Below are 14,569 nucleotides of genomic sequence, written 5' to 3' on the forward strand. Positions count from 1 at the left end.
ATACACTTTAAAAATTTAATTAATCCATCACATTCAAAAATATACAGCTCTTTCTGGTGTAAACAGTAGCTACAAGAGCTGAGTATGCTGGAAGAGGTTGGGACAACTCACACAGATCCTTAGCTACACTGACATTTAAGCTGTTTGGACAAGACTTATTTATCAGCAGACAGAGGACAAGAGCTGATCAGTCTACAGCTTCCATCTACAAAGCACTGCTTGTACTGGAAAACACTTTAGGCACAAGAAAGTAAAATGTAAATTCAAATTACACTTCCAAGGCAGAGATCATAATCTGGTTTTGTCATTTTTGACACTTTCAACTCCAAGAGGGACTAAAGCATTTGTTGTTTGAATGCCTAAACTACTTGTGAAGGACAAACACAATTAAAAACTATGTGTCACAACTGTATGAAACACCCTTTCAAAACATTCCCTGGACCACAGATGTCAGCACTGGACACAGACAGTATTACTGTGTCATAGAGACAACACTATTGTCTTTAAGAAGCTCCAGATGCTCTACAGTAGAAGAGAATGACACTAAGTTGTTGCCATTTATATGCACAAGTGTAACAAATGCAAAATTCAATTTCATATCATTAAGCAGTGTTCCTTTGCTTTCAGAGTGCCCTCATAGAGTAGAGGAGGCAATCCCTATCTGAGGAATTTCCAAGAAGGCAAATACAATTTTATATCCTGAGACTTAAGTATTTTTTTAAGTTTTAACAATAAATCCTCCTTACTCTCTGCAGCACTGATACAAAAACCACCAGTGCAGTAAACAAGACCAACAGCATCCTGCACTCAGAAGGCACATCACCTAGTATTTCAGAAGAGACCCTGAAGTTTTTTCATAGGATGCAACAGAGTCTTCACCCACTGCAGCTTCCTAATGTGAGGTCTGAGAGTTACCATTCCAGTGCTAAACCAAAAAAACCACAGGAATAACAAAGAAATGCACAGGTGTGTTGAAACTGTATTTTCATGTTACTGTTTTTACGTGTGTGCCTTGGGACAACAACATTTAAGCACACAAAACACAAGTATATTCTCTGGATGAAAGTGTCCTGGTAGAAAGAGCTTTGTGACTCTTGCAGCAAAGATGAGATCCTCTTCTGCCTAGCCACTGCAGAGCTGGTCCTATAAAACCAGAAGTTCCCTCTCCCTAAAGTTTTTCTATTGCATCTCAAGAGAAAATTTTCACCTGATTGCTTACCACATCTTTGTTGGTTAAGGCCTTGGGGTCATCAATGTTGTTTCTCAGCAGGTTACAGGCAGAAAGCATCTTTTCACTTAGCTCGTACCTGAGGGAGACAGCAAAATACATGACACGTTTCAATTTTTTATATCAGCATTTCAGTATAGAAACATTTGTTTTTCTGAAAGTTGTCTGGGAGTGAAAGCTTCCAGGCAAGCCATCTGCTCCTACCATGCAGAAGCCACTCCGGCAGCTCTTCTCACAGACACTCCCTCCACACTGAATGGAGATGAGTGTGGGAAGAGCAGCAGGAATGGAGAGTGGGAAACACATCACTTTCGTGCTCTAAGACTTGGCAACCCTTCTAGTGGGAATTCTCACCTACTGCTGTGTGACTGCAGAGCACACTTTATATGCTGTGTGCTTTGATTACTTGATTGACAAGGAGAAATGCCAGTAGTTGTGATGGAAACAGAATTAAGCAGTGGGAAACAGCTCAAGAGGTGCCTCCCTGCCAGCTCCCATTCACTGGAACTAGCCTTTCTCATCCCACCCACTCTAGAAATTTACTCTCTTTCTCCAGCCCTCTTAATTTTTACTCCCTTGTCATTACAAATTTCGAAACTCATGGTGGGCCAAAAAAAAGGTCAAGAAGGCCTGTACCAGGCTTTGGCCAAGCATCTTTGCCTAAAACCTGCCTGGATGATAATGGCAGTTTTTCTGGAAAATTGTCCCAAAAAGCAGAGAAGCTAACACACTCATGTGTGTAAGATAGGCATTTTGGCCCTCATGGATTAGCAGCCAGCTGCTAGTGCTAACAGAGCAGTGAAGTTCTCCACCACTGCCATACATGGCCACACAGCCACATGCACCATGGCCACATGCCCTGACTCTTCCCTCAGAGGGCACTGCCAGAGCACTCAGCTTGCAAGGAATGTGTTCCTTAAGTATGAACAGCTTAAGCTGTTCTGCTGCTCTTCTTCCCAATCAACCCTTGCTACTGTAAATAAAAACCAGAGAGGTCTTTTGAGAGACTGCCCATCTTTTTATGCCACCTGTAAAACAACAGGCTATCCTACAGTACTGTATAAAGTAAGCTCAGGGCTCTTCAAAAAACACACAGCTTCAGGGCCTCCAAGGTCTTAATTATTAATTTTTGCATCTCATTTATTTAACAGCTGACAATTACAGATAACTTGATGCTAAGCTACATCTCCAGTGAAACGTGACATTATTTTGTTTTAGCTCTTTTACTGTTGTTATTCTACCTACCTAATTTTCCAAATTACCACACTGGCAAACCCATTATCTGTAAGAGATCCTTTCACTCTCTCGGTTCATACTTCCTTTTGCTGTTTGCTAACCAAAAAACAGTGAACACTCACCACTTTATTCTTTCCATATGCCTAAAAAGCACAGCCTTGTCTGTCAAATTCTACCTTGCACAGCAATTTGAAAAGTACCCTAAGACATGACATGTTGAACATGACATGTGTGTGATGGCAGCCTTGAAAGTGTATTACAGTATACAATCTCATATCATATGAAGCACATGATCTCAGTGTCCTCAGTGCTGTACCCCATCATCTCTCTGTGCCATGCCCAAGATGCTGTGGAAAGTGCAAATGCAAGATGCACTCGCAGCAGCCAGCTGACCTGTTGTGCATGGCTCAAGATTAATTTGTTTGCTTACATGCCAGGACATTAAAAAGGCATTGCCTGCTCCCAGGCAAGTGCCAGCTGTGACCTGGGAGAGCCTCTGCTAGGGGAGGCACCAGAGTCTTCTAATGAAACATTTAAAGTCAATGGGGTCAGCTGCTGGAGAGGATACCCTCTGACATCTTCTGCCTGCTCACACAGAGTCATTTTGCCATGAAGCTGCCTCTGGCTACCCACTTGAGGAGGAGGAGGGAAGTGGGCAGCAGTCAGCCAGTGCTGGGGCTGATGCTTTCTCCACAAGCACAGCCCACACAGCTTGCTCCATGACAGGAGGCAGAGGTGACATGCCACACTCTGGAGAGGGTGGGCACCTACCTCTCTCTGATTTCCACCTCCTCGGCCTCACCCTCTGGGAGGGGACTGTCCTTCTCTGCCCCCACGGTGCAGACCTCTGCAGCATGGGGGGCGGGCTGCTTCTCTTCTGGGCGCTGGTCACAGGAGTACTCGTGGCTCCCACACTCCTCCTCTGAATCTGAGGAGGAGCTCTCCTCGGAGCTGGAGTCATCGCTGGATGTGGTCTCATACCTACGGGGAGAACGGGCAGGGACAGAGGCGCTTGCTCCACGCCATTCAGCACCAGTCAGTGCCTGCTTGCACTGGCAGTGGAAAAATGTCCTGCAAAAGCTTTGTCCTCCTGTTTTTTTCCTCGGAGGCCTCTTCTACTCACTGAACTCAGTGTTACTGGCAAATGACACTGCCAGTATTATGTACACACAGTGCAAAGAAAGAAGAACAACCTCTTTTAAATGTCTTAACATTTTATCAGACCTTGCCTTATCACCAGAATGAAATTACTTTGTTCAGAATAAATTGTACTGCCTTACTAGGCAGATATAAGCAGGGAAGCTAACAAACCTATGATAACTTTCCCTCAATATATGTAATGATACTTTTAGCTAATATGTAGGAAATTAGGTAACTGAGATATTTAGGCTATATACCACACAAAACATTTGTACTAAAGAAAAACTAATCTGAGGAAAAGGCTAGAAAAGCTATATGAAAACAATTGGATGAAACCATTTTAAAACCACTTTAAAAATGTCTTCAAAACATTCTGGGAGGGCAAGTAATATTTTAAAAGAAGACAATTTTCCATACTGTCCTCTGTATTTGTATAGGAATACAAAGACAGAAAAATTAATTCTACAGCAATGGCATCTCTTGCTGTATTGTTTAATAGTATAATGCTGTGCTTGTCAGCTACAAAAGATATATATAAATTTTGGTTACTACAGCATTGCCTGAGAAATGTCCTCATGGCTGTCTGAGATTGTTTCACTTTCCTGTGGTAAATGTGGCAGCAATCTAATGTACAGGTATTTGAGACTGATGCCATATATGACTTGCAAGCACAAGACGATTAATAGCTGTTCAGTTCTTCCTTCTTATCCTTACACTCAGTGGTTGCACCTCAGTCTGAAGGACAGCCCAAACCTATGCATGTGTTCCTGGGTTCCTTCTCTTCTTCCCGCTGTGAAAAGTGCTACAGTAACAGATGTTTTGGAGACAGGTCTCTTACCCGCCATTAATGCCAACAAACTGCAGGTTCTTCTTGGTGTTGCTTAAATCCTTCTTCCCATCTCTTTTCTTCATGATAGATTTAAGTGTGCTCTCATTATTAGTACATACTATTAGAAAGGGAGATAAAGCATACATATCAGTATAAATCTGTAGCCAGCTTTGAATGCAGCAGCATTATAGCTGATTTTGCAAAATAACTCTATATTTTTCAGCAGCTCTATCTGTAATTTACCATCTGAAGCTGGATTTTCTAATATATATACAGTCATGGTTTGACATGCACATTGGAAATACAGAAGGACAGCTTCAAAATCAGCTGTGGAAACTAGTTAAGCCTAACTTTTCCACCTTACAACATGCTTCTAATCTTCATGATGCTTTAGAAAACCTAAAGAAAAGACAAGAGCTTTTTGTTTTTCTTTGCTATTGGTGAAAAACTTTTAACACTTAAATCTGTTATTCTGTTAACAAAATCTTAATTCTTAGTGTCAGAGAGCAGCAGAATGCCAGAATGAACACAATTAATACAGACAGCATGTTTAACAATACATATAGCATATTTAACAAACTATTCAACAGGTAGGTTCAATCAAAGATGGTCTTTTAGATTTAGTAGTCATTGAAAAATCTTTTAAACCAATCTCTATACAAAGGAAGGTAAAAGATGCATACAAATTTAAGTTAATTATTAACCCTTTATCTTTCAGTAGATTTTTCTTAGGAAAACACTAAATGGCATTTCACTGATGTGCTACAATCTGCCATTTAAAACCTAATCACTACCTGCAGACATGCAGTGTCACACTGTGAACTTCCCCTCAGCTGCATCTTTTCCTGCTTTTTGCGTTTTTTAGAATATTGAAAACCTTCTTTAACTGTCTTTCATATTCAGACTCCACCAGCATGATGAAAGGTGAATGTGAGCCAATTATTACCATAGAGACCTGAGGCAAGCTGATCATCTGTCAAATTAATTGGAGTGAGAGCTTTATCCTGAGAAGAAAAAGACTTCCTTCCCCGAGCAGCTTCCACCAGGGGAGTCTTCCTCTCCTCCTGAGTGGGCACAGTGTCCTGCTCCAATTTCAGCGTTCGCAAATTTGAAGTTAAGTGTGTGTTTGCAAGTTGGCCATGAGGGATGTACTCCAAAGTAGCACCTGCCAAAGAAGACAGCAGGCATCACGGATGAGTTAAACAATAACATTTCCATCAATATTGTGATCCACAGGAAAAAAACCTCAACAAACTAGAAAAAAAAAAAGCTTGTCCTTTAAAATACTCTTTTCTGAGGACCTAAAAAGACTGTGATCACTTTCAGAAAATGAAAAAAAATGGCTGTGTTTCTTTTGATAAAGGTATACAATACAAGGACAAGCTATAAAGATAATGGCTTTAAAATGCATGAAAGGAACGTCCTTCTTTTTCCTTCTCTTTCAGTATGAGCAGTGACCTCAGCTCCTGGCACCGTGGTCAGGGTGGGCTCACTGAGCTGCTCCTTGATAACATGCCTGAGGAGCACAGCATGTTCACAGGCTCTGAAGGTTCTTTCGGCAAGAACAGTAACCTTTTCTTTGTACTTGTTTTTTAAGAAATGTCATTTTCCATGAAAGCATAAATTTTTCCTTTTTTTTCCAGTACTCAAACTAATTCTGAAAGCTATGTGCTTTGCCCAATTGCTGAGACAACTGCAATGAACTCCCACACACTACATTTCTTTTATTTTTTTTTTTTTTTTGGTCAGGATTGTAGTGAGCTAGTAGTTGTATTTAAACCAAATTCCAAATCTTCGGGTTATACTTTTTTCCCCTCGCTGATTTTTTTGGCATTCACTCACTTTTTCTCACTGTGTATTCAAAAGGCAGTGCTAATTACGCACAGACTTTTACAGATTCCCCTGGAGTTACTCCAGCTGTGCTATTACAACTTCTCTACAAATCTGCACAAATGCTTTTGTTTGTGAGACACACTGAGTGGTTTTTTACACACATGTGCCTCCCCAGTGATCTTGTTAGCCTTCAAGGGAAAAAAAGCTGAAGTTTAACTTGCTTTAAACACTACTACTTTTTTTCCCCCACTCTTTTCTTGCTTTCAATGATGTGTGCCTGTGTATTATTTTTTGCCTTTGTATTTATCAAAAACTAAGGCACAGCCTTCTCATTCGAATCTAAGTGGCACTGCACAGGGTGCTAACACACTGTAGTAAGGTAAATTCCAAACATTAATTTTTAGACACACAGCTACATCTCTGTCTAGCAAGCTGTTCTTGTTAGACTGCCTTTCCCCCTTGTTTCTTCACCTCAGTGAATTTTTCCTACAACAGGACATAACAAAGCTGATTTTTCCAAACATTGTCACTTCCCAGCAGCCTCCTCCTTTTTGCTCCCATTGCCACCCAAGTCTCTGAGCTTCCAACCAAGTCTAACCCTGCATGCATTTCCCAAAGCACCCTTCTCCAGCAGTGAGGCCTATTGCCCAATTCCATCATGGATTATAGCTCCTCCAACATACAGGGAAAGCTGTCTGCAGGAAAAGGCACACAGCAGGGCATTGACCATCATGTCACAAGCAGCACAGCAAAAATGCTTTTTCTTAAGAGTGAAAACTGTGTGTGCGTGCGTGTGTGTGTGTGTGTGTAAGAATGCAGCAGCTTCCCGGGCCCCCTAGGTAGAAGTAACCCTTCTAGAGACATGGCTGAGCACCTGGACACCCATGAAAAGCAAGCGGGAAGTCCTGCCCTTGCTCCCCCACCACTACCCACTTAGCCACTTTGCAGCACTGACTGACTTTGGTCAGGTCTCTTCCCAACAGCAAGCATCATCCTTCATCCAACAGCTGTGGAGAAGAGGGCTGCCAAGGTGATAGAACATCAAGCCAACAATGATTTTTAAACTCCCATGGCTGAAAAACAAGGGAACTGTGTCTTTGCTTGCTTGGAGCTGAGGTACAATTAAAGAGTATCAAGCACAGTAACCACTTCCAGCTGCAGCTGGTGGTGGCTGCCTGGGCTGGTTTTACCAGGTCACCGCTTCTGCTCCAGACTGGCCTCTGAGAACATGAAAAGGAGTGAAGGAAACCTGCTCTGAAGCATCCAGAGACATGCAAAGTTCCCAAGGTGCCCAGGTTTGCTTTCAGCAGAACTGTCTGCATAGTCTGCCAGACAGGAGGGTTCTCCTACAGAAGCAGCTGAGACAACCATGGTGTGTCTGGAGGCACAGCTGGGCTTCGCATGCCAGAGCTGGGGCTCCAGCCTGAGGTGAAACAACAGCAGCACCTGGTGGACCCCTGTCATGCCCCCAAAGCCTAAATTTCCTCAGGTGTCTCCCTCCTGCCCTGGGACAGGCAGGGGAGGGAGCTGAAGGGTAGGACAGACAGCAATGACGACAGTAGTAGACTTTTCTCCCCCTCCTATCCTGAACCTGCCACCAATGCAAGATGATTTCAACAGTTTCCCTCTTCTGGTGCATGCATCATTGGCTGAGAAGCACCAGACTGAATTCAGGATCTAGGGCATGATGTCCATGCCTTCCAATGAAGAAGAAAAGGGTTCTGCTCAGCTGGCTCCTGGCACCTGACAAAAGAGGGTGACATCAAGACTTGAGGGCAAGGAGACAATTAATGCGCATTAGGTGAACCGGTCAGTGCACTCATTCACCCTGCAAAGCTCTTAGATGTCTACACTTATTGCATGCACAGTACCCAATGATGAGGGAAAGAGAGCTTTGGGTCCAACTCAGTATTAATGCTGTGAGCCATTAATTATCATTTAATATCAGCTCCCAGGCCTTCCCCTTTTCAAGACAGCAAACATAAAGACACTTGGATAGCACTGAGTCAAATCAGTGAGAAAAAGAGACAAAGGAAGGAGCTGTACCACCCAACATTACGGTCCATGATTTAATAGATTAATCTACTGCTGTGCAAACCAAAAAGCCAAATGAACCGAGTTCCTTCTTCCTCCAACAGAACTGCAGGGCCACTCTTACAGCTGGAGGTGCACACCCCTCCAGTGTGGAAATGAAACCCTGGCTGAGGATCACCACTGGTCTACACAGACCTTAAAATACACTGTTCCTCTCACTTCAGAGAGATCTCAAGTATGCTTGAGCAGAATCCTCCAGGTCGTGGCGCACAGCACTGACAGCAAATCTGCCAACAGGTCAATCCTTAGCCAGGCACTGCCTCCAGACAGAGACCCTCGGGAGCCTCAGAGACCCTCCAGACAGATAATAATATTGTCTTGATGATATTCCTTAGCTTACTGTTTCATGCATATAGTGCAAACTTGATGTAAGTTTCTAAGTATTGATATAGAATAGTGAGCTACAGAAGGAACCTGTCAAAAACTTCTTATGTATTTTTCAATATAGTAGACAATTTTGGAAAAGTTCAGGTGTAATTTAGAGGCAAAAGTATGACACATCAAACAAAAAACTTGCTAGGTTCATCTGTACATAAACACGCAGAAAGCAACTTCATCTGTACATAAACACTTAGCAGAAAGTTGCTTTTATCAGTAACACAGAGAAACAAGTGATTGGACCATCTTCAGGGGTTTATCTCCAGTGATTTGAAGGAATGAGAATACATATTTTTAATTTTTTAGAAGGAATCTCCTCTCATAAATCACTTGTGCTTCTTTTGAAAATCTCACCAATTTAAACCAGGGTGACAGCAAAGCTGCTACAGAGAAGCAAAGGACTACCCATGCCATTTCTGGCACCTATAATATAATGTTATTAGGATGCAATTTTCCTTCCTAATTGCAGACTTTCTCTCACATTTATGACAGCACAAGTAGTCATGCTGTTAGTTGGTTCAGGGAATTCAACAGATTCTTTTGAATTTGTGATGAACTCATAGGAACAGAAGTCTGGCCTTCACCCGCTTCTGAAAATTTCCATTTAGTTTGATGGAAGCAAACCTAAGTATTATCATAAAACCAATTTAGCTTGACAGTACTTTTATCCTACTGGAAATCAAGAGAAGTGCAAGCAAGGCTGGGGGATTAAATACCATCAAGATGAGAACCCAGCTCTCTGGATGGAACATCATAGGCTTGTAGGTTAAAAAAGTGCACAAGCTTTTCTTATGTGGTAGCTGAGAAAGATTTTATTTTTAACCTTTTGGTCAGTGCAAGCATTTATTTGCACAATATGTTTATAATAGTCAGTAACACAAGGTACACATTCCCCACTAAAGACAGCGCTCAAATACTGTCTGGAGCATATATAGCAAGGAAATACTTCTCTTTTACACTGCATGATTTCTTTACAGTAACAATAAGCTCATTACAAAATTATTTTAACTGAAGTACTCTCCTCCAGCGTTTTTAAACTGTCATGCCTAAAAAGCGTTTTTTTAAAATATAAATTATTTTAATCCACTTTCAATTTGGTCTACATATCAGAACTATTAAAGAATAAAACCCATTCTACTAAGGTACATAAAAAGGCAGTAATGAGCAAACATGTTATGTTTAAACATTTGCAACGATTGATAGTAACCCATCCAACTGATGAATGCAGTACTTTCACAAGACTAGAAAGCAGTTTCATTATAAAAGGTACTTTTGAGCCACTCCAGGTTAAAAGTCAGTGAACTCAAAGTTTCAAAACAAAAAATTACCACACATGAGCTTTTTATACAATAAACTGACAGAAGGCAGATTCTCTTGGGGCCTGAGCATTGGCAGACGTTGAACCATCCTTCAGCTCCAGGGAAAACACTCCTTCTAATAGGATGAAGGCTCTAGTAAGAGAACTGCAAGAACAATCTAATTTTCACTCCCACTTTAACCATTTTCTCTGTGCTAAGAAGTTGTTTTCTATCCCCAAATTGGATTGTGAATCCAGCTTGTTGAAACTGGAAGTTGAACCCAATTCTTTTCATTAAACATGACTGGCCACAAAAGATCACACATCTTTGAAGCAGATAATCATCTTACTTATGAAAGGCTCTCTTTTCAAGACAATTGTGTGTGAAGCTTGGTGAGAGCCATCCTTCATCTCCCTGAGGAGTGGTGGTTCAAAGCATCTCATGATGCTGGGCACAGTAGGAAGGTCAGCTTGGAGTACTTCTTTCTCTCTCATTCATGTGGATTTAATTTTATCAGCTGATGCTTTATTGTTGCTGAAATATGACAACACTTCCTTGGAAAAATGGGAATCCCTTGCTATTAAATATTCATAGCTGTGTCTGTTACCATGGGAGTGGAACTCCAAAACAGAGCTCAGTGCTTGAACATTGCATCTCTGTGCCACACCATAGGGAGAAAACTGGGGCTCTGTCTAACAGACAGCTTAGCAGACTGCAGATTGCCACTCTATAAGCAGCAATAAATTTGAAGGGAAAAATAATCTATACTGTGGTAAATTATGTTCTCTGCTAACTGAAGCAGAAGCCAGGAGATAGAGCAGCTTTTACATTCAAACACTACAAGCAGTGCTACCACTGAGTCAAACAAGCAAATATTACAGCGCTTATAATGACAACAGTAATGAGCTTGTGTTAACATATGACATGGGAAGGTACCTCAAACCTCTCAGAAGAGGTTTATGGAGGCTGGCACCATTTTTGAACAGCATTCCCATTGAGCTTCCCATGTTGTCACAACTAGCAGAAAGCACCTGCCAGTAAACATGCAGAGGAGGCACTGTATTCTCTGAGACACCAGCCAAACACATGTAAATAAACAGAATTCATGTGGAACTTAGGTGGGACCATCTGCGTGGCTGTTCTGTGTCATGCACAACCTTCCAGGAATGTGGAAAATGCTCCACATCTTCCCAGCAGACTGATGGATGTATCCTGCTTGCTACACAAGTGAGAACACCTGTACAGAAACTTAACCTGATGATTAAGGCATGCATCTGTGGCAGCTGGAGCTGAGGACTTCCTTCACCTGCCCAGACACAGGCACAATCACTGTGATTTGTAGCAACCCAGAGTTTTACAGGATCACCACCATACCTGTGCCACATCAACACAGCCTTCTGAGCCTCAAGCAAGCCCTAAGCCTTCAGCTGCAATAGCATGGTCTGTGCTGCCAGGAGAGAAGCTACTAACTAACCTGTCAAACGACACGCTCTTCAAGAGAAAGGTGTCTCCAACACAAGAGCTGCAAAGAAAAACAGCTTTCTGCAACTGCCTGCATTACAGCTGACAGCACAGAAGAAGACAACCATGTTCACACTGCCTCATTAGTCCAATTTTGGGGAACCAGGGCCTTCTCACATCACCATCACTCTTTTGGTCTTTCCACTATCCCTCAGCCTGCTTCCCCAGCTCTGGTTAAAACTTAAAAGCTGAAAACCTTGGAAGATTTTCCACTAGATGGCACATCAAGATTTCCAAACCCTCTAGACATTCTGACATCACATGCTTCCTATTTCACTCCCTGAAGTTTTAACTCAAGAAGCTGCCCCCTTCCTCAAGATGACTAAGTAGTGTAATGCTTCTACTGGGACACTCAGTCAGGATTGTTTGAAAATGTGACAATAAAACTGATATCTGAAGACCACTGAGGCAAAATAGCAATGCATTTTCAGGTCAAGTGTGCTCAGATAATTTTTCAGGGCAATGGCAGATCAGTTGTTCTTAAATACCATTCTTGAAAACTCCCTGCTAGTGAAAGATAGCCACCTAAACTTGTAAAAGATTTGTGAAAAGTCCATGTAATTAGAACCTGTACAAGTGACATTAGGCTTCTGGCTGATATCTCACAAAACACATCATATGAGCATTCAAATATAACATCCTGAAAATTCTTTAAAAATCTAGTGCAACAAACAGAGGAGATTAATCCACTTGCCTCCCTTTAGGCTTCCTATATGCTGTCTAGTCTAAGAATATGGATCAATTAGCATCTCGGCTTGTGACCCATATCCATACGGATAAGCTGGACACACAGGTTACCAAGGCCAGCTAACATGACTTTGCAGAGGGGGAAGGAGCTCATCTGGCCAGTGGGTCTGAATTCCCTAAGGTCACTAGGGCTGCTGAAAGACAGTACATATGTAAATGTTAATAGGAGTTGCCAAGTTACAGAAGGGAAGGTGATTATTTTGCAACAAGCAAAATACCAATTGCTAGTAGACTTGGCTCAGAGATGATCTCAGTGGTCTAAGGTTTCTAGAGATGAAAACTGCCAGCCTGTGTCCTGCTCAGCAGGCTCCAGCTTTCCTGCCTGTGTCTCCATCACCTGCCACAAACTGTGTCTGGGAAGGTGAGGTGGCAGAGGCCCCTGCAGCACACCCTGTCTCCCCAGCAAAAACAGGGAGATAAATCTGTAAAGCTGAGAACTCGGCTGATGTGCTACCTCAGAAGCAGCAGAGAGCACTGATCCATTAGTATGGCAAACTGGTACCCAAATCATGTGGCAAAACCAACAAGGACAAAAGCAGAAGATGAGAGGCGCTCTTTCTTCTCCAGACCAAAGTCCCACAGCTTTAATGTGGAACACCTCCAGGAGAGGAAAGAGAGTCCAGAATGGGAAAAGAGGGAGAGGTAATGGTGTCTGGGAGAAGAGAGCACGTCTTGAGTCTTGCTTTTGTCCTTGTTGGTTTCACCAGGGTCCAGAGCCAGCCTAACTGATTCCCACGAAGAGATAAACCACAGCTGGCATAAGCCTCAAACCTAGCTCAGGTATTTTTGCCTGAAAAGAAATTGGCCTCTAAGAGATACTTCCTAAGATGCTCTTTGAATAAAACATTAAATATGACACTACTGATGCTAATTGGAAACTGACACTTCAGCCTGTTTTTCTAAAAAAAAAAAAACGAGGTGCATGCAGTCACGCTTCTCTAAATAGCTTCAACTCAGTTGCTTATTTTAACTGAAGTTGAACAGAAACTCAGTGCTCTGAAGGCTTTTTTGTGTTTATAAAGCTTTACAAAAATCAGTCTGAGATGCGAGGCCCAGAGAAAAGGGAACTGGCTGAGTTCATACACACACCTGAAAAGCTACATCCAAGAGATCTAAATGTGAGGAAGAAGACTTATTAAAAGCTCACAAGCTGTCATGAAATACTGATGCATGGAAAAAGAAAGGCTCTATTAGTTCCAATGATTACAGAATTATCCAATTTAGTGCTTCATTCAGCAAATAATCTCTCTACATGTAACACATGACCTGTAATACCATAGGAAGGGCAGCAGGACCAGGACCAACATATAAATGTATTAAAGGCAGTATTTTCAGAATTAATAGAAAGAGACAGGGTAACATTTCAGGCTTAAGACCTCCTTTCCACTCCAATTCTCCATGGATCTAAACTGTTATAGACTGTAGCTTGATTTATGTATGCTGTCCAGGCATCCCTCACCAGGGACTAAAAATAAAGAAATTTTACACTCATCATCCACAGCTAAAGATAATGGCATTACAAGTTAAAATAAAATTATTCCAAAATAATTTTATCAGGAATGTGAAATCTGAATCCACGTATTAACATTTTTAGTAAATATGATCTGTTGTTCCACCTGTGTCTAAATGCTTTCAAACCTCTTGACTACACATTTGATACTGTGCAGTACAAGCTGGGAAAGGAATTAAGGATTTACAGCTAGTGATAACTCTGGTTTGCTGTTTTACAGACATTTCTGATGTCTGCTAAATACTATTATTATTTTTACTATTATTATTATTATTATTATTATTATTATTATTATTATTATTATTATTATTATTATTATTATTATTATATCACTACTTCTAAGTAGACTGGAATATAAAGTCCATGCCAGAAAGATAAAAATATTGCTTATACAGTATCATATTGCATGATTGCAGACAGAGTATCATCTGTTTTCCTTACCACTACATAAATGTTGCTTATTCCTTCACTATGAGAAAGTAAACCTTTGAGGTTTTTAAACTCAGCTTATTACGTGGATGGCTCTATTTAGCACGTCCACAGATGTGCTAAAAAACAGATTTACCAAGCTGCGTTTTAACAAAAATAGGTAAGTTTTAAGACAGTAAGCAAGCTGCAAGACCTTTATGTAACTATTTGGATTAGCCAATAACATTATGCTGATATTAAACAGTACATACTCAAAGGTATTTTCACTATTCAGCATCTACAGGACATGCATTAGAGCCAGTCTTTGCCACCTTCTTAACCTCTTG

The 14,569-nt window shown here is 41.4% G+C and overlaps 1 protein-coding gene across 4 annotated transcripts in view; it reads right to left on the minus strand.

Moving 5' to 3' along the window:
• The window catches only part of KANK1 (KN motif and ankyrin repeat domains 1), a 129,771-nt gene that overhangs the window by 9,106 nt on the left and 106,096 nt on the right, over window positions 1–14,569 (minus strand). For 3 of the 4 annotated variants that reach the window (XM_058044339.1, XM_058044338.1, XM_058044336.1), the window contains 4 exons: window positions 5,380–5,598; window positions 4,443–4,551; window positions 3,236–3,445; window positions 1,220–1,307 (listed from right to left, as the gene is read on the minus strand). In XM_058044339.1, the coding sequence (XP_057900322.1) occupies window positions 1,220–1,307; window positions 3,236–3,445; window positions 4,443–4,551; window positions 5,380–5,598 (626 nt within the window). The remainder of the gene's footprint in view (window positions 1–1,219; window positions 1,308–3,235; window positions 3,446–4,442; window positions 4,552–5,379; window positions 5,599–14,569) is intronic. The other variant, XM_058044337.1, reaches the window with a different exon arrangement.

The sequence above is a fragment of the Melospiza georgiana genome, chromosome Z, assembly GCF_028018845.1.
Source record: "Melospiza georgiana isolate bMelGeo1 chromosome Z, bMelGeo1.pri, whole genome shotgun sequence".
NCBI classification, from domain to species: domain Eukaryota; kingdom Metazoa; phylum Chordata; class Aves; order Passeriformes; family Passerellidae; genus Melospiza; species Melospiza georgiana.